The sequence below is a fragment of the Camelina sativa genome, chromosome 17, assembly GCF_030686135.1.
Source record: "Camelina sativa cultivar CO46 ecotype springtype chromosome 17, ASM3068613v1".
In the NCBI taxonomy this organism is placed as follows: domain Eukaryota; kingdom Viridiplantae; phylum Streptophyta; class Magnoliopsida; order Brassicales; family Brassicaceae; genus Camelina; species Camelina sativa.
Window position 1 is genome coordinate 40,023,602 of NC_141896.1, and position 24,079 is coordinate 40,047,680.

Below are 24,079 nucleotides of genomic sequence, written 5' to 3' on the forward strand. Positions count from 1 at the left end.
CGTAAAGAACATGACAGATGAATTTGAGATGATCATGTGTTTGAACTAACTTACTTTTAGAGTCTGCAGGTGCAACAAATTGCTAATCGAATATTTGTTTCACAAAGCACAAGTTTTGGTTTAATTACGAGTAAGGAGGCTAAAATCCCTATAGGTGTAAACGACAAACTTTTAAAGGAACAAATGAAACCCACTAATGACCATGTTTTTATAGGCAGTCCTTTGGACGAAATAGAACATATTTTGTAAAAACAAAAGAAAATTGAACACAAATGTCTAAACATAAAAAAATTAAAAATCACAAACACAAAAATTAAAATACATAATAGAATAAGAGAGAATTTTGTATTTTTCAATCAAAAACGTGATTTTGTTAATTTTCCGTCAAAATTATAATTTTGTAGATTTCCCACTGAAAAACATAATTTTGTAAAATTTCCGCTAAAAATGTGATTTTGTAACTTTTTTTAAAACATGATTTTGTAATTTTTTTTTGCCAAAAACATGATATTGTAATTTTTTCCTCTCGTTTCCCCGTTAGAAAGGTGATCTTGTAATTTATCTATCAAAAACGTAATTTTACAATTTTTCCACCAGAACTTGATTTTGTAATTTACTTATTTTAAAATTTCTGGGTTAAAAAAATGAGATGAGAAATAACGTTTAGATATTTCCAAATATATTTCAACATAGTTTTTTAGATAACATAGACTGCCCAATGTCCAGATCGCTTTGTCCATGGACCATTTAAGTCCATCCCGTTTATAGACTTTCGACAGCTCTGTGAATATGTAACAATAACACAGTAACTGCGATCATCTTATAATCTTATTCCATAATACGATATCACCATACCTGCTTTTAAAGGAACCTACATAGTTCGCAACTTTCAGTTACCAAAAAAAAGACAACACAGTTTCAACCTAGGTCCCTCCTCTGCAAGTACCCTAACAATTGTGCATGAATAATCAGATGAGAAGAGAATATGAAACAAGCAAAGACAAAATCAACATCAAGATATTTGTGAACACAATAACAAAAGTTCTCAACTAGAAAAAGTAACACATTGAGGGGGATGGCGATAGAATAGTCTTCACAATCCATCATTTCAAAAGAGTAATCTCATAAAACACAAACAAAAATAAAATAGAGAGAGAGTAATAACCATAGTGAAAGAAGTTCTTTGGCAAAGAAGCTTCTTAAAGCTTGTCTTCGAAATCAGATAGGGGAGTCATCTGTCCCTTCAAACCCTTCCTCCTCCTGATTTCAGTCACCAGAGCTGAAGCCTGAGTTCCTTCCTCAAGAGGGTCAGAAGGCATCATCTCCCAATGATCAAACACAGACTGCGGGAATGCCTGTCCTGAGGTTGCTGCCCTAAGCTGAGCCGAGAATCCAAACGACTCCACAACAGGCAGGTATGCCTTGATGTTGTACAGCGGGGTTCCTGGCCTCTGCATCTCCTCAAAGACGTGTCCTCTCTTCTGATTCAGCACGCTGTAGATTCCTCCAAGAGCTCCCTCTGGTGCCTGGATCTCAACCATGTACACAGGCTCCAAGAGTCTAGGCTTGGCTGTGATCTGGGATGCGTATATGACCCTTCTGGCTGTTGGGATAACCTGACCACCTCCTCTGTGGATGGCATCAGAGTGAAGCACCACATCGCAAACCTCAAAACAGATGCCTCTCATGTTCTCTTCAGCAAGAGGACCTTCCTTGGACGCCCACTGGAAACCAGCCACCACTGAGTCCTTGATTTCATTAAGGTACTGAACTCCCTTACACATATCAACCACCATGTTAGGCCCTGTGGTTTCAGGTCCAAACGCCCAGATTTTCTTTGCCAGATCCTTGTCCCATCCGAACTCCTCTGCCAAGATCTTGGATCTGATCTTAGGGTCATCCCTTGGACCAATACGTCCATCATCAATTGCCTCAGCAAGACCTTCCTCCATGGGTCTTGCTTCCATGTACAGACGGTTATGCTTGTTAGGAGACTTACTCATTACAGTGCGTGAAGATCTATCACATACAGTCTCACGGAATGAGACCACAGGGTCTGACTTGATAATTTCGGCCCCACCCATGAAATCATCCTGCAGATCCTTCAAACAAATCTCAAGATGGAGTTCTCCTGCACCAGCAACAATGTGCTCGCCTGATTCTTCCATTGAGCAAACAACCATAGGATCAGACTTGGACAGCCTCTTGAGACCCTCAACAAGCTTGGGAAGATCAGATGCAACCTTACACTGAACAGCAACACGAACAACAGGAGACACAGAAAACTTCATGGCACGAATGGGATGAGCATCAACTTCCTTCTCATTAGTCAAGGTAGCATTCTTGGTGATGAACTGATCCAGTCCGACCATGGCAACAGTGTTTCCACAAGGAACATCCTCCACAGTTTCTTGCCTCTTACCCATCCAAATAACAGTTCTCTGAACACTCTTAACGTAAAGATCCTTCTTCTCACCAGGGACAAAGTTGGGACCCATGATTCTGACCTTCATACCAGTAGCAACCTTACCAGCAAAAACACGACCAAAGGCAAAGAATCTACCCTTGTCAGAGGCAGGAATCATCTTAGACACGTACAGCATGAGAGGACCATTGGGGTCACAGTTCCTGATGGCATTTGCATACTTATCATCAAGGGGACCTTCATACAGATTCTCAACACGGTACCTCTGGGCAGTGTGGGGAGATGGCAAATGAAAGATCATCATCTCAAGTAGTGCAGTACTGGCAGGGAGCCACGTCTGCATAACACGCTTCATCAAAGGTTTAGCCAACAGTTCCTTCTCATCGTTCTTCATCTGGACACCAAGCTTGGCCAACATAGGCCACAACTTGTCCTTCTGGTCATTCATGCAAGTGGCAATGATTTGCTTGATGGGTTCATAGCAAAACTGGACAAACCCACGCTTGCAGGTCGCGGTACCAGTGTTTTTGCTAGTCCATTTCCTGGTGGCAGGGTCAAAGAAATTTTCACCCCAGAGCCTCTCCATCATCTTAGATTCATCAACACCGAACTTGGAAGCATACATCTTGGCAAAGTTGGTCAAAGTAAAGGCCCAACCATGGAGACCAGCAGAAAACGCAACAGTACCCTTCTCTGGATAAACCTGAACATCACCAAGGAGAGGATCCTCGTAGGTAGCCATGATGACATTCGCGTTCTCAATGACCCTGGAGAAAGTCTGGTAAGCCTCCTCACCATCAACTTGAAGCTCAAGGAAACATCTGTCCATTTTGTTGACAGTCAAGACAGGTCGAATCCTCTCACCAAGAGCCTGACGTAGAACAGTCTCAGTCTGAACACACACACCCTCAATGCAGTCGACCACGACAAGAGCACCATCAGTAATACGGAGAGCAGCAGTAACCTCAGAAGAAAAGTCAACATGTCCAGGTGAATCGATAAGGTTGATGAGGTATTCGTTTCCGTCTCTGGCTCCAGTGAAACTCTTCAAAGAAGCATCAGTCATCTCGTAGTAGAGAGAAATACCAGTGGACTTGATAGTGATACCACGTTCTGCCTCATCAGCTCTGGTATCAGTCATACGAACATCACCAGCAACCTCTTGGGCAATGATACCAGCAGCAGCAACCAAGGAATCAGTGAGAGTGGATTTCCCTGTTGATCAAATAAAATAACGATGCATTAGTTTACATTTCAATTCGTTAAGCAAATAAACAAGAGATAGTATTTAATTTTCAAAACAGATTAGAGCTCAATATATAAAGAATGAACAATTTATAAACAGATTACGATTATCAAAAAGAAGGAGATGATTATACCGTGGTCAACATGGGCAATAACGGACATATTACGGATGTTGTGTTTATAGTCCATAATCCTCCGAAGCTCCTCAGATGTAAACTTCACCTGCAAGTGTATAAAAAAAAGTGTTAAGCTAAAATCCCAATCCAATCCCAATAGCAAAGACATATAACAAATAAGAAACAGAAATCTTACCATTTTGTCAAACTTTTAATTGTCACCTAGAAAATCTCTGCAATATCACAAGAGAAACAAACAAAAAAAAATGAATTAGCAATTGAATAATCTCGTATTAAAACATCTCAATACCAATTCGGGAAACTTTAGCTTGAGAAATTGAAAACATGTTGATGTATACAGACTCCATCTTATAACAAATGATAACGCTTGCAACAAACAAATCATACAAGCAAGTAAATTACGATTCAAGCACACCAGATTTGGAAAACGTTTGTCTTCTATTCAGAGTTTCATCTACAAAAAAGATCTTCCAAACCAGATCGAAGAAAAGATAAAAACGAACGGTACATAACAACAGACCTCTATCAAAACAAACAAGAATCAGAGATGAATCAAAGCGATATTAACAGAGATCAACAGCAAGACGGAAACAAAATTGCTCAAACGAACACAAAGTAAACATCATCAACCTGGAAATCGAATCGATGAACAACGAAGAGAAAAGATCGATGCGGAGACCAACCTTATGAGAACGAGAGCCAGATAGAGAGAGAGAGAGTGAGAAGAGAGGTGCAAGGAGGCGATATTAAGCAGCCAAAAGCTTCCTATAGTAGTAACCAACGATATGCGATGAGTATATGCTCTTTTCTCGTTTAGGGTTTTCAGATTCACCTTTTAATGGGCCTTCAAGCCCATAATGGTTCAAGATTGCAACAATACCGCACGTATATGATGATGTTTTTGTATTCTCTCCCATTCATCATTCTTTAAAGTCAAAACGTGAAAGTTGAAAACTGAAGGTGAAGAAGTTAACCACTTCAACTTTAATTGTAAAGTTTAAACTTCAAACAGAGACCGTATAATATTGTCCACAACTTTTTATTAAACAAAGTTCAAATATAAAAGTAACGAATGATGATGATGAAACATATTACTGGATATTTGTTTTGCGTTCTACAGATACATAAACTCTCACCACCTAAGCATCCACTACAAAAATAAGATAGAGAAGTAAACCATAGTGATCGTCAAAAAAAAAAAGTAAACCATAGCGAAAGAGGGCAAAAAGTTTTGATGAAAGCTTAAAGCTTGTCTTCGAAATCAGAGAGTGGAGTCATCTGTTCCTTCAAACCCTTCCTCTTCCTGGTATCAGCCACAAGCACTGAGGCCTGAGTTCCTGGCTCAAGAGGGTCAGACGACATCATTTCCCAATGATCAAACACACACTGCGGGAATGCCTGTCCTGAGGTTGCTGCCCTAAGCTGAGCCGAGAATCCAAACGACTCCACAACAGGCAGGTACGCCTTGATGTTGTACAGTGGTGTCCCTGGCCTCTGCATCTCCTCAAAGACGTGTCCTCTCTTCTGATTCAGCACGCTGTAGATTCCTCCAAGAGCTCCCTCTGGTGCCTGGATCTCAACCATGTATACAGGCTCCAAAAGTCGGGGCTTGGCTGTGAGCTGGGAAGCGTATATGACTCTTCTGGCCGTTGGGATGACCTGACCACCTCCTCTGTGGATCGCATCAGAGTGAAGAACCACATCACAAACCTCAAAACAGATGCCTCTCATGTTCTCTTCGCAAAGAGGACCTTCCTTGGAAGCCCACTGGAAACCAGCCACCACTGAGTCCTTGATTTCATTAAGGTACTGAACTCCCTTACACATATCAACCACCATGTTAGGCCCTGTGGTTTCAGGTCCAAACGCCCAGATTTTCTTTGCAAGATCCTTGTCCCATCCAAACTCCTCCGCCAAGATCTTGGACCTGGTCTTAGGGTCATCCCTTGGACCAATACGTCCATCATCAATAGCCTCAGCTAGACCTTCCTCCATGGGTCTTGCTTCCATGTACAGACGGTTGTGCTTGTTAGGAGACTTGCTCATTACAGTGCGTGAAGATCTATCACATACTGTCTCACGGAAAGAGACCACAGGGTCTGACTTGATAATTTCTGCACCACCCATGAAATCATCCTGGAGATCCTTCAAACAAATCTCAATATGGAGTTCTCCTGCACCAGCGACAATGTGCTGCCCTGACTCTTCCATTGAGCACACAACCATAGGATCAGACTTGGCCAGCCTCTTGAGACCCTCAACAAGCTTAGGAAGATCAGATGCAACCTTACACTGAACAGCGACACGAACAACAGGGGACACAGAAAACTTCATGGCGCGAATGGGATGAGCATCAACTTCAGTCTCATTAGTCAATGTAGCATTCTTTGTGATGAACTGATCCAGCCCAACCATAGCAACAGTGTTACCACAAGGAACATCGTCCACAGTCTCTTGCCTCTTACCCATCCAAATAACAGTCCTCTGAACACTCTTAACATACAGATCCTTCTTCTCACCAGGGACAAAGTTGGGACCCATAATTCTGACCTTCATACCAGTAGCAACCCTACCAGCAAAGACACGACCAAAGGCAAAGAACCTACCCTTGTCAGAAGCAGGAATCATCTTAGACACGTACAGCATGAGAGGACCATTGGGGTCACAGTTCCTGATGGCATTTGCATACTTATCATCAAGGGGACCTTCATACAGATTCTCAACACGGTACCTCTGGGCAGTGTGGGGAGATGGCAAATGAAAGATCATCATCTCAAGTAGTGCAGTACTTGCAGGGAGCCACGTCTGCATAACACGCTTCATCAAAGGTTTAGCCAACAGTTCCTTCTCATCGTTCTTCATCTGGACACCAAGCTTGGCCAACATAGGCCACAACTTGTCCTTCTGGTCATTCATGCAAGTGGCAATGATTTGCTTGATGGGTTCATAGCAGAACTGGACAAACCCACGCTTGCAGGTCGCGGTACCAGTGTTTTTGCTAGTCCATTTCCTGGTGGCAGGGTCAAAGAAATTCTCACCCCAGAGTCTCTCCATCATCTTAGATTCATCAACACCGAACTTGGAAGCATACATCTTGGCAAAGTTGGTAAGTGTAAACGCCCAACCGTGGAGACCAGCAGAAAACGCAACAGTACCCTTCTCTGGATAAACCTGAACATCACCAAGGAGAGGATCCTCGTACGTAGCCATGATGACGTTTGCATTCTCAATGACCCTCGAGAAAGTCTGGTAAGCCTCCTCACCATCAACTTGAAGCTCAAGGAAACATCTGTCCATTTTGTTGACAGTCAAGACAGGTCGAATCCTCTCACCAAGAGCCTGACGTAGAACAGTCTCAGTCTGAACACACACACCCTCAATGCAGTCGACCACGACAAGAGCACCATCAGTAATACGGAGAGCAGCAGTAACCTCAGAAGAAAAGTCAACATGTCCAGGTGAATCGATAAGGTTGATGAGGTATTCGTTTCCGTCTCTGGCTCCAGTGAAACTCTTCAAAGAAGCATCAGTCATCTCGTAGTAGAGAGAAATACCAGTGGACTTGATAGTGATACCACGTTCTGCCTCATCAGCTCTGGTATCAGTCATACGAACATCACCAGCAACCTCTTGGGCAATGATACCAGCAGCAGCAACCAAGGAATCAGTGAGAGTGGATTTCCCTGTTGATCAAATAAAATAACGATGCATTAGTTTACATTTCAATTCGTTAAGCAAATAAACAAGAGATAGTATTTAATTTTCAAAACAGATTAGAGAAGTAAGAGATAATTAATTTTAAAACAGTTAATAACTATGCACAAAGGCTGAAAAATCTCAAAAGAGAGGTGATTAATAATATACCGTGGTCAACATGAGCAATAACGGACATATTACGGATGTTGTGTTTGTAGTCCATAATCCGTCGGAGCTCATCAGCTGTAAACTTCACCTGCAAGTGTATATAACAAAGGTCTTTTATTTAAGCATAAATCCTTATAGTATAAATGCATAGCTATATAAGAACCAAAACAAAAGTATTACCATTTTGTAAAACTTTTGTTGTCACCTCCAAAATCTCTGCAATATCAATGAAAAAAGTAAGGATTAGCAATTGAATTAGATTGATTGACTGAGATATTTTCATTACAAATCAGACAATAAGAAGGGAAACTTTAGCTTATATCACGCTTGCAACAAAACAAATAAAAATCATACAGAAATGAAGATACATATAAACAACTGAAGACTATGATAATTTTTCGTAAATTATTCTCAAGAACAAAGGATATGTATTACCATTACTTAGAGACAGAACAAAAAACTGAAAATACTCAGATTATCTTCTACAAAACCAGATCGAGTAACGATACAGGATAACAGACTTATCAAAACAAGCAAGTATTGGAGATGAATCAAAGGTTTTGGTGAAACAATCAAAGGATATTAGAACAGATCTGCAGCAAGTCTCTGTCATCTAAGCACCAAAACGGAATCATCTACCAAACCAGATCGAGTTGTAAAATCGAAACGATGCATAACAATAGACTTATCAAAACAAGCAACTATCGGAGATGAATCAAAGGTTTTGGTGAAACAATCAAACGAGATATGCAGCAAGACTCGGTCGGTCATCTAAACACCAGAACGGAACATAATTGCTAAAACTAATCAAGAGAAACGAAAAAAGCAAACATCTACATGGAAATCAAATCATCGGTAAGGATCGATGCGGCGACTAACCTTAACGAGAAAGATGAAGACTAGTGAGCGAGAGAGAGAGAAGAGAGGTGCAAAGCAGCCGAAAGCTTCTCTTTATACAGTAGTAACCAAAACGAGAGGCGATGAGTATAATGTATATGCTCTTTTCTCTCTCGATTAGGGTTTTCGCTCCTATGGGCCTTATTGGGCCATTACGTATCTGGTTAAATTAATCTTCATGAGCCCATGATTCGAGATTGCGACGGGGTGTCAATCGGGTTGGCCCGGCCCGGCCCGAATCCCATAAAACCCGCATAAGCCCGGTCCGGCCCGGTCCGAAATATTTTCGAGTCTAAAATCCAGTGTTTAAAGGTGCACTATAAAACAAATCAATCAAAATTTAATAACTCATTTATATTAATTAACTACAACTAACTTAATTTAATAGAAAATGTTTATAACTAAATCAAATTTCGATACTTTAACCAAATAAACCAATATATAAATCATATAAAATATCATTAATAAAAATTTTAAAGTATTAAGTATGGTTATTAAGTAAATATGAAAACTAGGATTAGAGTTTAAAACTTTATTTACAATAAAATTTTAATCAAATATTGCAATCAAACAAAAATGTTTAACAAAAAAGTACAAATATATTTGTTTAAGGGCTTTTTGGGCTGGTCCGAGCCCGGTCGGGCTAAGCCCGAAAAAACACTATAGCCCAAACGGGCTGAGCCCGAAAGACCCAATTTTTTCTGGACATTTATATTTAAGCCCGAGTCCGATGTTGTTCAGGGCCAGCCCGCGGGCTTTGGCCCTAATTGACATGCATACTTATGATGGTGATGCATATATATTAATCCAAAACTTATAAATAATTTATCAATTTGTTTTGTCTTCACATTCTCAAAATGTTTTCTAAAAGTTCCAGTTTTTTTTTACATTTTTACTGACATTAAAGTTATGGTTGCAAATAGATGTACTCTTCAACCTAGTTGAAGTGGTTGAACGTATATTTCAACTTTGTTCAGTCAAAAAATCACATTTGAGATAAATATTCTTTCAACCCAAATTTATTGGATTCCACCATGGAGCGGGAAAATAACACTTTTTGGCTGAAAAGTGTTCAACCTCAAAATAGGAGACGAACGGAATGAATGAGATGAAAACTTAATGTAATTTTATTTTTAATTATATTTATTTAATATCTATGTTTGAATTAATATTTTTGGTTTTAAAAAAAGTTATTTAACAAAGCAATCGTGGAAATCTTGATAATCTAAGAAAATCAAATATTATGAGTTTAAAAAATCTATTTCAATTATATTTGTAGTTTTTAATTATAATATAACTTCAGATATTATTATAGATATATTATTAATATTAAATTTTGTATTCAGCTATTCAACTTAATGATCACCATTAAACATGAATGATTAGATGGGATGCAAGGTGTTTCAATACCCTTATGATGTTGTACCATAAAGTATGTGAATCCATAAAAAGTGTGATATCTAAGCAGTCAAAACATGATCAATGCATTCAAGTAAGCCAAATATCAAGTTGATTTGTTTCTAACAACCTAATAACCGAAATCAAATGCAATAAATTAAGGCAACTTAAGATAGTACTAATACAGAATTAAACTACGGAACAAGTGCAATACACTATGCTAAGCAAGAGAAAACTACTATCAAATGCAATAAAGAGCAAACTGCAATGAGAAAAGAACATAAAAAGGAAGTGAACAGGTGGTCGAGTGATGCATAACCGAAGAACAAAAGTAAAACAAAGAATAGAGATGCAAAATAAATGATGACAAATGATTAAATATGAAAGCAATAACAAACAATGAACAAATAGGTCCTAGAGATGGGGGTAATTGGTTGGTATCACGCTAAGCTTACCCAGATTGTTTAACAAACTTCACAAAAGCTATCCCTAAACAATGATCTTCTAATACTTGCTAATCCATTCTCATGATAATAGCAATCAAGTTTGGTAACATCCTGACCCAACTCTCATTGGTGGAACCATACTAAATAGGCAATAAACTCCAGATTATTCTTTGTCAAAACCACTCTAGACAACTAATCTCTTAGGATAAGCACAATAATCTCCAGTATTAGTCTATCCAGCATCTTAAACATTTTTTGAATGATAAAACACCTAAGATCTATCCTTAACTTCTAAGAACAATGATAGCATAGAGAACACCTAACCCAGAAGGGATTTATAAACAATCAAGCTTAAACAATATAGATAGACATAGCTCTATACTAACCTATCCCATCTCTAAGATCCCAATCCACTACTCAGATCTAAAAATCATGATGAAGAACACAAACCCAAAAAATGAAAAAACATAAATGATCAGGTAGATAAGAGAGAGATGAACAATTTAAAACAAAGAAGTGAAAGCAAATACTCAAAAAATTCAAAGTTATGAAGATTACAAATCTATGAAAAACCTAGAAAATATAAGAGATGATGCAATAAAGTAAAAGTAGCTAAAAATGGCAAATACTAGGTGTCTGCCTGCGGCCACAAGTGCTAGTACACATATAAATAGTAAAGAGGGGGAAGACCTAGTTAGCTAGAGGACAAAACAGAGAGTCGGCAGCAAGTGCTTGACCATGCGCTTGGTCGAGTGCATGGTCGAGTGGTTGGTCCGTTAAGTAGTTCCAGTCTTCGATTCGAGATGATATATGTTCACTAAAACAGGGATACCTCCTGAAAGACACCCATGATTGAACTAAGACCACTGGCATCAGAAAGGATACTCGATTTCCTACAACTTTGATGAAGGATGCGGAAGCTGAATCGAAATGCAAAACTTTCATTTGAATCGATCTTTGAGGAGCTAGTTATAAATCCGACCCAGTACTCGACCGTGTGCCTGGTCGAGTTGTATTGTCGAGTGCCTTCTTTTCCCTTCCTGATACTTCCAATTCTCTTGTTTAGTTCTAGAATTAACACCAAGTCCTTCCTTAGCCTTTTAGAGCTCTATAACACCTAATAATACTCCAAAAGTACAAATGTTGCTTATTGTTTATATGGATCAGGAAAAAGCCCTTCAAGAAATATCAATTACAGATGATACTCCTCTGGTCCTCTCTAATCAACCCAAGTTCAGTTCAAGCGAAAGAAATAGATGTAGTATTATGGGTAGATTTCTGAATCCTGAGAATCAAAGGATGTCTAATTGGATATTGGACATGCCAAGAATTTGGAAGCTATATGATAGGGTTCGGGGTATTGCTCTATCAAAAGACAAGTTTCAATTTTTCTTTAAGTCTGAAGAAGATTTAGAAGGAGTTTTGAAACAAGGAGTTTTGACTTAGGATGATTGGTGTGTAATGATGGAGAAATGGATCGAAAAACCTTCGGATGATTATTTGATGCTACTCTCGGCTTGGATTCGTCTTCGAAATATTCCAGTTAACTACTACACCAAAGAAACAATTCAAGAGATTGTGGAGTGTGTGGGACAAGTCTTGCAAGTAGTCTTCGATCAGGAGAAATCTCAAGTTCAAGACTATGTTAGGGTGCGTGTTTTGTTAGATGTCTCAAATCCTTTGCCTAACTCTAAAGAAGAACAATTACCATCAGGGGAGATTGTTTTAGTTTCTTTTGATTATGAAAGGATCAGGAAAAGATCTTTCAATGTCAAAGACTAACTCATGATAAGAATAGATGCTCTTTCAAGCAGTCAGTTATAAAAAAACCTTCCTCCTTGGTTTCTAAGGATTAAGAAAAACTGAAAGGGATCGCTTTGAAAGACATAGAGAAACCGAAGGAGAACTCTGTGGATATAAAAATAATGGCTGATGCGATGAAAAGTGCTTCAAAGCAAAGTAACCTTGTGTTATTAAACTCAGTTGATGAAGATGAGTCAGAGGCTTTGTCAGACTTGGATCTTTTTGTCGGCTTTAGTACAGGAAGTATGAAGGCTAGTTCTTCGGGAACAGTACCAACAGAGAATAACAAAAGGAAGATGCAAACTTCATGTTCTAGAAAAGCTAAAAAGGTCAAACAACTACCTATGAAGGAAAAGGTCAGTGAACTACTCTCTCAAAAACAGTTTGAGAAAGTTTTTAAAAGGAAAGCAAAATCAACAAGGAAAGTGTTTACAAAGTGCATGAAGGCAGATAACAATCAGGTGGTTCCTTGTGAACCGCCGTTGGATCAGTAAGGCGTCTTAAGTTGGAATTGCCAAGGTTTGAGGAAACCTTGGACAATTCGACATCTAAAGGAGATGAGAAAGGATCATTTCCCAGATATTTTATTCCTCATGGAGACTATGAACTCAGATGAGTTTGTTTTACAAGTTTTTAGTTGGCTTGCTTATGATTATGTGCATACAGTAGAACCGGAAGGAAGGAGTGGTGGCTTGGCGATTTTCTGGAAAAATCATTTGGAGATTGAAATTCTTTTTGAAGACAAAAATCTCCTAGACTTGAAGGTATCACAACATAATAAAAGTTGGTTTGTGTCTTATGTTTATGGTCATCCAGTGATGAATCTCAGACCTCTTTTGTGGGAAAGATTGAATAGTATTGGTGTTGATAGGAAAGAAGCTTGGTGTATGATAGAAGACCTTAATGAAATCCTTTCTAATAAGGATAAGTTAGGTGGCCCTAGACGGTTGATCTCTTCATTTCAGCCTTTTTAAGATATGTTGAAGAACTGTGACATGCATGAATTGGGGAGCTCAGGGAATAGTTATATGTGGGGAGGAACACGGAATGATCAAGAGTTCAATGTAAACTTGATCGATGTTTTGGAAATTCCTCGTGGTTTTCTGTGTTTCCAAATTCTCATCAATGGTTCCTTGAGAATTTTGGATCTGATCATAGACCGGTACTGGTAAAATTTATAAATGATCAGGAAACTTTTAGAGGACAAATTCGCTTTGACAAAAGATTGGCCGATAATCCTGCTTGTATTGAAGCTATTTGAAGATCTTGGAATAGTGTAATCTCTAAGGGTACGCATTCTACTATCTTTAGTATTACCGAATGTAGAAGAGCTATCAGTGTCTAGAAAAATCTTCTGATACTAATTCTCAGAATATAATTAAGAGGTTGAGAAAAGAGTTAGATGACTATAAAAGTGCTCAATTTCCCTACTGGCCTAGAATTGCGGTTATTTAAGAACAATTGGGTTTCACTTACAATGAAGAGGAAGCCTATTGGAGACAAAAAAAGCAGAGAGAAATGGTTGTTTGAAGGAGACAAGAATACAAGGTTTTTTCATGCAGTAGTAAATTCCAACAGAGTGAGAAATTCCTTGAGTTTTCTATTGGATGAGAATGGAAATGAACAGACATCAAATAGAGAAAAAGGAAAGGTTGCAACCTTATTCTTTGAGAATATTTTTACTTCTTCTTATCTAAGCTCTACCAATGCTTATTTGGTAGGTTTTCAAGTTAAAGTGTCATCAGTCATGAATCAGGAGCTAACTCAAGATGTTACGGAATAGGAGATCTATAATGCAGTTTTTTCAATTAATAGTGAGAAGGCCCCAGGTCCAGATGGATTCACTGCATTATTCTTCCAGAAACATTGGTCTTTGGTGAAGTCACAAATAATAAAGGAAGTATTGGGTTTCTTTCACACAAGAGTTCTTCCAGAGGAATGGAACCATACTCATTTGTGTCTCATTCCCAAGATCATAAACCCTCAAAGGATGACAGATATTACACCAATTAGCCTGTGTTCGGTGTTGTACAAGATAGTATCCAAAATTTTGTCCGCAAGACTCAAAAAGCACTTACCATATATAGTTTCTCAAACTCAATCGGCTTTTGTATCTGAAAGGTTAGTCTCAGATAATATTCTTATCGCTCATGAGATTGTGCATAATCTGAAAACAAATGAGAAGATATCCAATGAGTTTATGGTGTTTAAAACCGATATGTCAAAGGCTTTTGATAGAGTAGAGTGGTCCTTTTTGGAAGGAATTCTGGTGGCTCTTGGATTTAATCAGAAATGGATATCATGGATCATGGCTTGTGTATCATCTGTATCTTATTCAGTTTTAATCAATGGTCAGCCTTATGGTGACATTAATCCAGGAAGAGGGATCAGACAAGGAGATCTGCTGTCCCCGTTCATATTTGTAGTGTGTACAAAGGCTTTAATCCATATTCTCAATCAGGCTGAAAAGAAGGGTAAAATTTCTGGCATCGAGTTTAACAATGCTGGATTTTCAGTGAATCATTTGTTATTTGCTGATGACACTCTTCTAGTATGTAAGGCTAATAAAGAGGAGTGTGAAGAGATCATGGAGTGTTTATCTAAATATGGACAAATTTCAGGTCAAGTTATTAATTTGGATAAGTCAGCAATAACCTTTGGGCAAAAGTAGAAGAAGAAACAAAGACTTGGATTAAAAAGAGATCAGGTATTCTTACTGAAAGAGGAACTGGGAAGTATTTGGGGTTACCTGAATGCTTAAGTGGATCAAAAAAAGAATTATTTGGGTTTATTAAAGAAAAGCTTCAGTCAAGAATGACAGGTTGGTATGCAAAGACCTTATCCCAAGGGGGAAAGGAGATTTTGTTAAAGTCTATTGCTATGGCTTTACCAGTGTATGCAATGACCTGCTTTTCTGCAAAAATCTGACTAGTGTTATGATGGATTTCTGGTGGAATAATATGCAAATCTCAAGGAAAATCCACTGGATAGAATGGCAGAGATTAACAATGCCTAAGGTGTTAGGTGGAATTGGATTCAAAGACCTTCAGTGTTTCAATCAAGCTTTACTAGCCAAACAAGCTTGGAGGCTCTATAATAAGAAAGACAGCCTCTTCTATAAAATTTTTAAGAGCAGGTACTTTCTAAATATTGATATCCTCAATGCTACCAATGGAACTAGACCTTCTTATGCTTGGAGAAGTATTTTATTTGGTAGAGAATTAATAATGGAAGGATTGACACGGGTTATTAGTAATTGTGAGCAAACTAAGGTTTGGATAGATAAGTGGCTTTTTGACGGACAAAATATAAGACCAATGAATCTGCAGGCTCTGATAGATATTGAGTTAGACTATTGATCCTTCCTCAAAGAATTGGAATCTGAATTTGCTAAGGGATTTATTTCCCTGGAAAGATATCCAGATTATGATAAGAAGAAGACCTTTGGTCTCGAGAGAAGACACTTTTTGTTGGGCTGGTACTAACAACGGGTTATATACACTCAATTCTGGTTATGATCTAATTAGTAGAAAATTTCATCAAAATTTGTATCGAGAAGCTGAGGAAAATCCATCCTTAAATCCTCTTTTTGCAAGTATATGGAAGCTACTAACTGCTCCAAAGATTAAAATTTTTTTTTGGAAGGTGTTAAGAGGAGCAGTTGCTGTGGAAGATAGACTCAGAACAAGAGGTCTAATGTGTGGGGAGGAAATGAAACAATCAACCATATCCTGTTTCAATGTCCATTGGCTAGACAAGTTTGGGCACTTTCTATTTTGTCATCTCCTGTGAATGGGTTTGGGGATTCTATTTACACAAATATGAATCATTTGCTACAGATATAGCAGAATCAAGACATGCCTCAACAGTTAAAATCTGTAAGTCCTTGGATTATTTGGGTTTTATGGAAAAACAGAAACAAACTGTTGTTTGAAGGAGCTGGTTCGATGGCAAATAGAATTGTGGACAAAGCATATGATGATTTCCAACAATGGAGTTTAGCTCAGAATAGAGATATTCAATCAAGGAATAGTGAAGATCTCAGGGATAAAAAGTGGATTCCTCCAAAATGGGGAGAGCTCAAGTGCAATATTAGATTTACTTGGTCAAGAAAAAAACAATTATTTGGAGCGTCCTGGGTGGTAAGAGATTCAAGGGGTTTAGTTTTCTTACATACTCTCAAGTACATTCTCTTTTTGATGCTAAACTTAGGAGTTGGGCTTGGGCATTAGATAGTATGAATAAACACCATTTAGATAATGTAACCTTTGGATCTTCCACCTTTGAGATTATTAAAGCTTTAATTAAACCAAAAGAGTGGCCAGCTTTAATAGGTCATATTGCTGAACTTTTAAGTTTCACCAAGAATAAACCAAACTGGTTTATGTGGATTGAACCTTCAAAGTGCAATAAAGGAGCTTCTGAAATAGCAAAGAGTGTGATAACTGGGTTAAGGTTACAATCCTATGTTGGTAAGGGTCATCCACAATGGCTAGGAAACCTGTTTGAAGAGGAAAAGGTTAATTAGTAGGGAGATTGGGGTTATAATATTTTACTATAGAAAAGGTTAAATTTTTCTTCTGTCTAGTAAGTATAGTCGGTTTTGAGGATTAAGGAAACTTTATATGTTGGAAACGTTTCCCGTCTGTGACAAAAAAAAAAATTTGTTGTCTTCTGGTTTTTATAATACTTTCTTCTTACTAGTCTCTTTTTACGGTTTCACTTTTTTCAACCCTTTCTCAGTTTTATCCATTCCTTCCCTTACATATGTTTTCTTACAAGATATGTTAATGTCTATTTCCTTTATCTTATTATTAGTTTTCCATATATCTTATTTTATGTTAACCTCTTTCTATATATATTTACTTTGGGTGGGTAGAGAAACACAGTCTCCTTTTTGCTTTCCTCTTTCTCTAAAATATGGCGGATGAAATATGAGATGAGTTACTGATAGACAGGTTTTCACCCAGGGTATCAATTCCCTATGCAGTTGTAGTACAAAGGGTTATCAATCCAAATGGTTGTAATGCTAGCAGATAGGATGCAATCAGAATCAAGCAAGTCAAGCCAAGTAATAATGGGGTTTGGTTCTAACAGTCCTAATATAAACAAGGTAAAAGAATATAAACAAGTAAACCACACGACCTATGCATTCGATGCAAGCAATCGAGTACAGGATCGAGTGGTGGTGATCGAGTATGAAAGTAAAATATGAACAGCTCGAGGTATTATTCGATGCAGGTTATCATGTACCTGATCGGATAAGTGGTCGAGTAAGTAAAGAAAATGCAAGAAATGAAATACGAAAGTTCCTAAGGATGGGGGTAATCGAATCCAAAGTGTTCTAGACCAGTACAGATGCCTTACATGCCTCAAGCAATTATTTCCTAGACAATGAACCTCTAAAACCTTGTCACCACACTGTCGCACTAGCAACAATCAACCTTGAACATACTACCACACTGTCGCACTAGCAATATGAACAAGCATGCATTAAGAACAATTCATTTTTGTCAGCAAACTTAGACTTATCTTATTTTGTCACTCAAAGTTAAGTATACCTCTAGTATTGACCTAATCAAGCATTTTATCTACTCCTTTCGGCCTGTAGCATTGTAAACGCCCTAGATCTAATCTCAACCTTTCGGTCTGTTGACAGCATTAAGAACATCAACCTAGAAGGAAATCTATCAAACATAACAATCAACTAAGACATCCTAACCGATCAAGAACACCTAATCATCCATCCCATCCCTAGAAACTTTGCTACACTACTCGGACATAGAAACGAATGAAAAAGCCATAGAAATAAACGAAAATGACATTATTAAAAAGATAGAGTAGAGTAGAAAAGAGTATGGGATAAAGATCTAAGAAAAACTACAAAATAAAAGTACAAAAACAAGAAAATATGTTGAGTCGCTCAGTTCTCTCACAAAAGCTCTCGCTCTCTGGTTTGAGGGTCTGCGGCGTGCTTGTTTTCGAGCTAGGGAAAGAGGGGGTTTATATATGGAAACCCATTTGACCTAGCTTCCCAGACCTGCCCGATGGTCTACTCGATGGGGTACACGAGGCTTGAGTCGGGTAACTCCTCGGGTGGATCTTCGGGTTGCTCTTCGCGCTCTTGGATCCTCTTCGATCGTGTTGGGGTTCAGACTTGTTCTTGTAGCTCGATGGCTCCTTCGGGTACATGCTCGAGTTGTCCTTGTTTTTCCCCATTTTTGGCTCTTTAGCACCTGTTTTCATCCAATATATGCAAATGCAGAAATACAATACCCTAAATGCTCTAAAACTTGATTTCTACAGTAAATGATCTAAAAATGCTAAGTTAGAGGTATGAACAATGCAAAATATGGATAAAAAAGGATGCTAAAAACATGTAAATTAGAGTGTTATCAGTTACAAAATTTGGCTTTGGGTAGGGATGATCCAGAATTGTTTATCCCACATGAGTCTTATGCAGCTGTTGTGGCTCGCAATAAGCTAAGTTTGATAGCTAGACCTCTTAACCCGAGAGCTCAAAACCTCTTTACTGTGATATCTTCGCTACCAAGAATTTGGGGATTAGCAGCAAGAGTCCACAGAAGGGTTCTGGATGATACCTTTGTTCAGTTTCTATTCCAATTTGAGGTGGATCTTATATCAGTTCAAAGAAGGGAACCATGGATATTCAACAATTGGTTTGTGGCTTTTCAAAGGTGGGAGGACCTTCCTGATTTTGATTTCCTCACAACAATAGATATCTGGGTTCAGATGAGAGGAATCCCTCTTCCTTATGTTTGTGAAGAAACTGTGACACAAATAGCAGAAGCGCTTGGTGAAGTGGTGGAACTGGACTTTCATGATGCTACTACTACTCAGGTAGCTTATATCATAATCAGAATTATAGTTAGCATAACTGATCGTCTAAGTTTCTTCCGAAGAGTTAAGTTTGATTATGGGGAGACTGCAGTAATCAGATTTCAATATGAATGACTAAGAAGATTTTGTAGCAGGTGTTTGAGGTTCACTCATCTCAGGAACTATTGTCCTTTTCTCCAACCTCTACCTGTCACAAACACTGGTACTGCAGATCATAGAACTGATGGGAGAGAAAGAATTGCATTGCATGATGAGCTCCATAGGTCAGACATGAATTTGCAAGCTCATATTTCTGATGATTCCCTTTCGGTACCTATCCTTCCACCTCCAAGAGTTGATACGCCACCTCTGAACCCATATGAGATTGCAGCTGCAAGTCCTTATTTTCATCCTTCAAGAGATGAAAAGTTTCTGAATTTTTCTGACCCAATTCCTCAGACTCCTTGGAGACACAATCAAACATCAATAGGCTCTAATATAACTCCAATAAGTGAGTATGAGATAACTTCCAGAGATGCAAGGAATTTTGAGGTTAGAGAATGTTCTAGAAGACATGATGAAGGTGAATCTGGTAAGAATTATGAAATAGAAGAGAAGCGCAAAATCTCAGAAGTTGATAAGAATGAGGAAGAACGAAGGAAGCAAAAGCAAAAGCAAAAAGTTCATGAGCATAATGAGGGAGGGATTCTAAAACCTCCAAAGAAACGTTAAAGCTTTGACACTCTACTGATTCTGTCAACAATTTTTTGGTAATGCTGCTTAGGTTCAATGAATGCAGCCAAAGTCTTGAATAAGTGCATATCCAAGATGATCAATATGGTGTGAACTCTTAGTTTAAACATTAAAGCAGAATTAGAAGTTTGGAATGACTTGTACTTTTGTAGTGTAGAAAAATGGATTAGTGGGATCTCTTTGATCTAATCCACGGTTAAAAGTTTAGAAAATCTGTAGAGTTCTGTAAGTGGAAGTACCACTGTTGTAACACTTGCAACAGTTTGTTATATATAAAATGGAGACACTTATGAGGGAAAAAAAAACTCAGTTTAATCCACATATGTTTTAAAAAAATTCAACAGCCACATTGCATATTAAGCATTTGAAATTTGTATCCAAAACCATAATTGTACATGGTCTAAGCAAAAAGACAAAAATAAGATAGAGAGGTAACCAAAGCGAAAGAGGGCAAAAAGTTTTGGTGAGAGCTTAAAGCTTGTCTTCGAAATCAGAGAGTGGAGTCATCTGTTCCTTCAAACCCTTCCTCTTCCTGGTATCAGCCACAAGCACTGAGGCCTGAGTTCCTGGCTCAAGAGGGTCAGACGACATCATTTCCCAATGATCAAAAACACACTGCGGGAATGCCTGTCCTGAGGTTGCTGCCCTAAGCTGAGCCGAGAATCCAAACGACTCCACAACAGGCAGGTACGCCTTGATGTTGTACAGTGGTGTCCCTGGCCTCTGCATCTCCTCAAAGACGTGTCCTCTCTTCTGATTCAGCACGCTGTAGATTCCTCCAAGAGCTCCCTCTGGTGCCTGGATCTCAACCATGTATACAGGCTCCAAAAGTCGGGGCTTGGCTGTGAGCTGGGAAGCGTATATGACTCTTCTGGCCGTTGGGATGACCTGACCACCTCCTCTGTGGATCGCATCAGAGTGAAGAACCACATCACAAACCTCAAAACAGATGCCTCTCATGTTCTCTTCGCAAAGAGGACCTTCCTTGGAAGCCCACTGGAAACCAGCCACCACTGAGTCCTTGATTTCATTAAGGTACTGAACTCCCTTACACATATCAACCACCATGTTAGGCCCTGTGGTTTCAGGTCCAAACGCCCAGATTTTCTTTGCAAGATCCTTGTCCCATCCAAACTCCTCCGCCAAGATCTTGGACCTGGTCTTAGGGTCATCCCTTGGACCAATACGTCCATCATCAATAGCCTCAGCTAGACCTTCCTCCATGGGTCTTGCTTCCATGTACAGACGGTTGTGCTTGTTAGGAGACTTGCTCATTACAGTGCGTGAAGATCTATCACATACTGTCTCACGGAAAGAGACCACAGGGTCTGACTTGATAATTTCTGCACCACCCATGAAATCATCCTGGAGATCCTTCAAACAAATCTCAATATGGAGTTCTCCTGCACCAGCGACAATGTGCTGCCCTGACTCTTCCATTGAGCACACAACCATAGGATCAGACTTGGCCAGCCTCTTGAGACCCTCAACAAGCTTAGGAAGATCAGATGCAACCTTACACTGAACAGCGACACGAACAACAGGGGACACAGAAAACTTCATGGCGCGAATGGGATGAGCATCAACTTCAGTCTCATTAGTCAATGTAGCATTCTTTGTGATGAACTGATCCAGCCCAACCATAGCAACAGTGTTACCACAAGGAACATCGTCCACAGTCTCTTGCCTCTTACCCATCCAAATAACAGTCCTCTGAACACTCTTAACATACAGATCCTTCTTCTCACCAGGGACAAAGTTGGGACCCATAATTCTGACCTTCATACCAGTAGCAACCCTACCAGCAAAGACACGACCAAAGGCAAAGAACCTACCCTTGTCAGAAGCAGGAATCATCTTAGACACGTACAGCATGAGAGGACCATTGGGGTCACAGTTCCTGATGGCATTTGCATACTTATCATCAAGGGGACCTTCATACAGATTCTCAACACGGTACCTCTGGGCAGTGTGGGGAGATGGCAAATGAAAGATCATCATCTCAAGTAGTGCAGTACTTGCAGGGAGCCACGTCTGCATAACACGCTTCATCAAAGGTTTAGCCAACAGTTCCTTCTCATCGTTCTTCATCTGGACACCAAGCTTGGCCAACATAGGCCACAACTTGTCCTTCTGGTCATTCATGCAAGTGGCAATGATTTGCTTGATGGGTTCATAGCAGAACTGGACAAACCCACGCTTGCAGGTCGCGGTACCAGTGTTTTTGCTAGTCCATTTCCTGGTGGCAGGGTCAAAGAAATTCTCACCCCAGAGTCTCTCCATCATCTTAGATTCATCAACACCGAACTTGGAAGCATACATCTTGGCAAAGTTGGTAAGTGTAAACGCCCAACCGTGGAGACCAGCAGAAAACGCAACAGTACCCTTCTCTGGATAAACCTGAACATCACCAAGGAGAGGATCCTCGTACGTAGCCATGATGACGTTTGCATTCTCAATGACCCTCGAGAAAGTCTGGTAAGCCTCCTCACCATCAACTTGAAGCTCAAGGAAACATCTGTCCATTTTGTTGACAGTCAAGACAGGTCGAATCCTCTCACCAAGAGCCTGACGTAGAACAGTCTCAGTCTGAACACACACACCCTCAATGCAGTCGACCACGACAAGAGCACCATCAGTAATACGGAGAGCAGCAGTAACCTCAGAAGAAAAGTCAACATGTCCAGGTGAATCGATAAGGTTGATGAGGTATTCGTTTCCGTCTCTGGCTCCAGTGAAACTCTTCAAAGAAGCATCAGTCATCTCGTAGTAGAGAGAAATACCAGTGGACTTGATAGTGATACCACGTTCTGCCTCATCAGCTCTGGTATCAGTCATACGAACATCACCAGCAACCTCTTGGGCAATGATACCAGCAGCAGCAACCAAGGAATCAGTGAGAGTGGATTTCCCTGTTGATCAAATAAAATAACGATGCATTAGTTTACATTTCAATTCGTTAAGCAAATAAACAAGAGATAGTATTTAATTTTCAAAACAGATTAGAGAAGTAAGAGATAATTAATTTTAAAACAGTTAATAACTATGCACAAAGGCTGAAAAATCTCAAAAGAGAGGTGATTAATAATATACCGTGGTCAACATGAGCAATAACGGACATATTACGGATGTTGTGTTTGTAGTCCATAATCCGTCGGAGCTCATCAGCTGTAAACTTCACCTGCAAGTGTATATAACAAAGGTCTTTTATTTAAGCATAAATCCTTATAGTATAAATGCATAGCTATATAAGAACCAAAACAAAAGTATTACCATTTTGTAAAACTTTTGTTGTCACCTCCAAAATCTCTGCAATATCAATGAAAAAAGTAAGGATTAGCAATTGAATTAGATTGATTGACTGAGATATTTTCATTACAAATCAGACAATAAGAAGGGAAACTTTAGCTTATATCACGCTTGCAACAAAACAAATAAAAATCATACAGAAATGAAGATACATATAAACAACTGAAGACTATGATAATTTTTCGTAAATTATTCTCAAGAACAAAGGATCATCTAGTAAACCAGATCGAGAGGTAAAAAATCGAACGATACATAACAACAGACTTATCAAAACAAGCAAGTATCGGAGATGAATCATAGGTTTTGGTGAGACAATCAAAGGATATTAGCACAGATCTGAAGCAAGTCTATGTCATCTAAACATCAAAACGGAATCGTCTACTAAACCAGATCGAGTTGTAAAACCGAACGATGCATAACAACAGACTCAGTCATCTAAACACCAGAACGGAACAAAATTGCTAAAACTACCGGAGATGAATCAAAGGTTTTGGTTAAACAATCAAACGAGATCTCCAGCAAGACTCAGTCATCTAAACACCAAAACGGAACAAAATTGCTAAAACTAATCAAGACAAACACAAAAGCAAACATCTACATGGGAATCAAATCATCGGTACAGATCGATGCGGCGACTAACCTTAACGAGAAAGATGAAGACTAGTGAGCGAGAGAGAGAGAAGAGAGGTGCAAGGAAGGAGACGGCGCCGAAAGCTTCTTATTATATATGCTCTATTCTCTCAATCAGGGTTTTAGCTCTTATGGGCCATATTGGGCCATTACGTAGCACGCTAAATTAATCTTCAGGAGCCCATGATTTGAGATTTGAGATTACGTATCAATTTGTTTCGTCTTTACACTCTCTCAAAACGTTTTCTGAAAGTTCCCAAATTTTGTTTTACTGAGAATATAAGTTGACAAAATATTATTTGTACTTATTACATCTTTCACATCCTTTGTTC

At 39.0% G+C, this 24,079-nt stretch overlaps 3 protein-coding genes and 2 pseudogenes across 4 annotated transcripts; 2 read left to right on the forward strand and 3 right to left on the reverse strand.

Moving 5' to 3' along the window:
• Positions 1-986: 986 nt before the first annotated feature.
• Positions 987-4,769, reverse strand: LOC104758896 (elongation factor 2-like). 2 transcript variants are annotated; one of them, XM_087495365.1, is made up of 4 exons: positions 4,491-4,769; positions 3,983-4,019; positions 3,805-3,892; positions 987-3,640 (listed from the first exon to the last, which is right to left on the reverse strand). In XM_087495365.1, exons 2-4 carry the CDS (start codon positions 3,983-3,985, stop codon positions 1,200-1,202), a joined length of 2,532 nt encoding a protein of 843 aa, XP_087351491.1. In that variant the 5' UTR covers positions 3,986-4,019; positions 4,491-4,769; the 3' UTR covers positions 987-1,199. The 2 variants fall into 2 exon arrangements, with proteins under 2 accessions (XP_087351491.1, XP_087351492.1); XM_087495366.1 differs by having other exon boundaries at positions 4,438-4,607.
• Positions 4,770-4,830: 61 nt separating this feature from the next.
• On the reverse strand, positions 4,831-8,862 carry LOC104758897 (elongation factor 2). Its single transcript, XM_010481867.3, has 4 exons — positions 8,551-8,862; positions 7,852-7,887; positions 7,672-7,759; positions 4,831-7,490 (listed from the first exon to the last, which is right to left on the reverse strand). Exons 2-4 carry the CDS (start codon positions 7,852-7,854, stop codon positions 5,050-5,052), a joined length of 2,532 nt encoding a protein of 843 aa, XP_010480169.2. The 5' UTR covers positions 7,855-7,887; positions 8,551-8,862; the 3' UTR covers positions 4,831-5,049.
• Positions 8,863-11,570: 2,708 nt separating this feature from the next.
• Positions 11,571-12,709, forward strand: LOC109129990 (uncharacterized; annotated as a pseudogene).
• A 3,453-nt stretch (positions 12,710-16,162) lies between these two features.
• Positions 16,163-19,787, forward strand: LOC104760052 (uncharacterized protein At4g02000-like; annotated as a pseudogene).
• A 311-nt stretch (positions 19,788-20,098) lies between these two features.
• Positions 20,099-23,988, reverse strand: LOC104758898 (elongation factor 2). The gene is made up of 4 exons (XM_010481868.3): positions 23,758-23,988; positions 23,082-23,117; positions 22,902-22,989; positions 20,099-22,720 (listed from the first exon to the last, which is right to left on the reverse strand). Exons 2-4 carry the CDS (start codon positions 23,082-23,084, stop codon positions 20,280-20,282), a joined length of 2,532 nt encoding a protein of 843 aa, XP_010480170.2. The 5' UTR covers positions 23,085-23,117; positions 23,758-23,988; the 3' UTR covers positions 20,099-20,279.
• Positions 23,989-24,079: the final 91 nt, after the last annotated feature.

Excerpts from the sequence above, each read along its gene's own strand:
- LOC104758897 (XM_010481867.3), bottom strand. Across the intron at positions 7,491-7,671 it reads TATTGCTCATGTTGACCACG|GGAAATCCACTCTCACTGAT; the intron begins GTATATTATTAA and ends TTTGATCAACAG.
- LOC104758898 (XM_010481868.3), bottom strand. Across the intron at positions 22,721-22,901 it reads TATTGCTCATGTTGACCACG|GGAAATCCACTCTCACTGAT; the intron begins GTATATTATTAA and ends TTTGATCAACAG.
- LOC104758896 (XM_087495365.1), bottom strand. Across the intron at positions 3,641-3,804 it reads TATTGCCCATGTTGACCACG|GGAAATCCACTCTCACTGAT; the intron begins GTATAATCATCT and ends TTTGATCAACAG.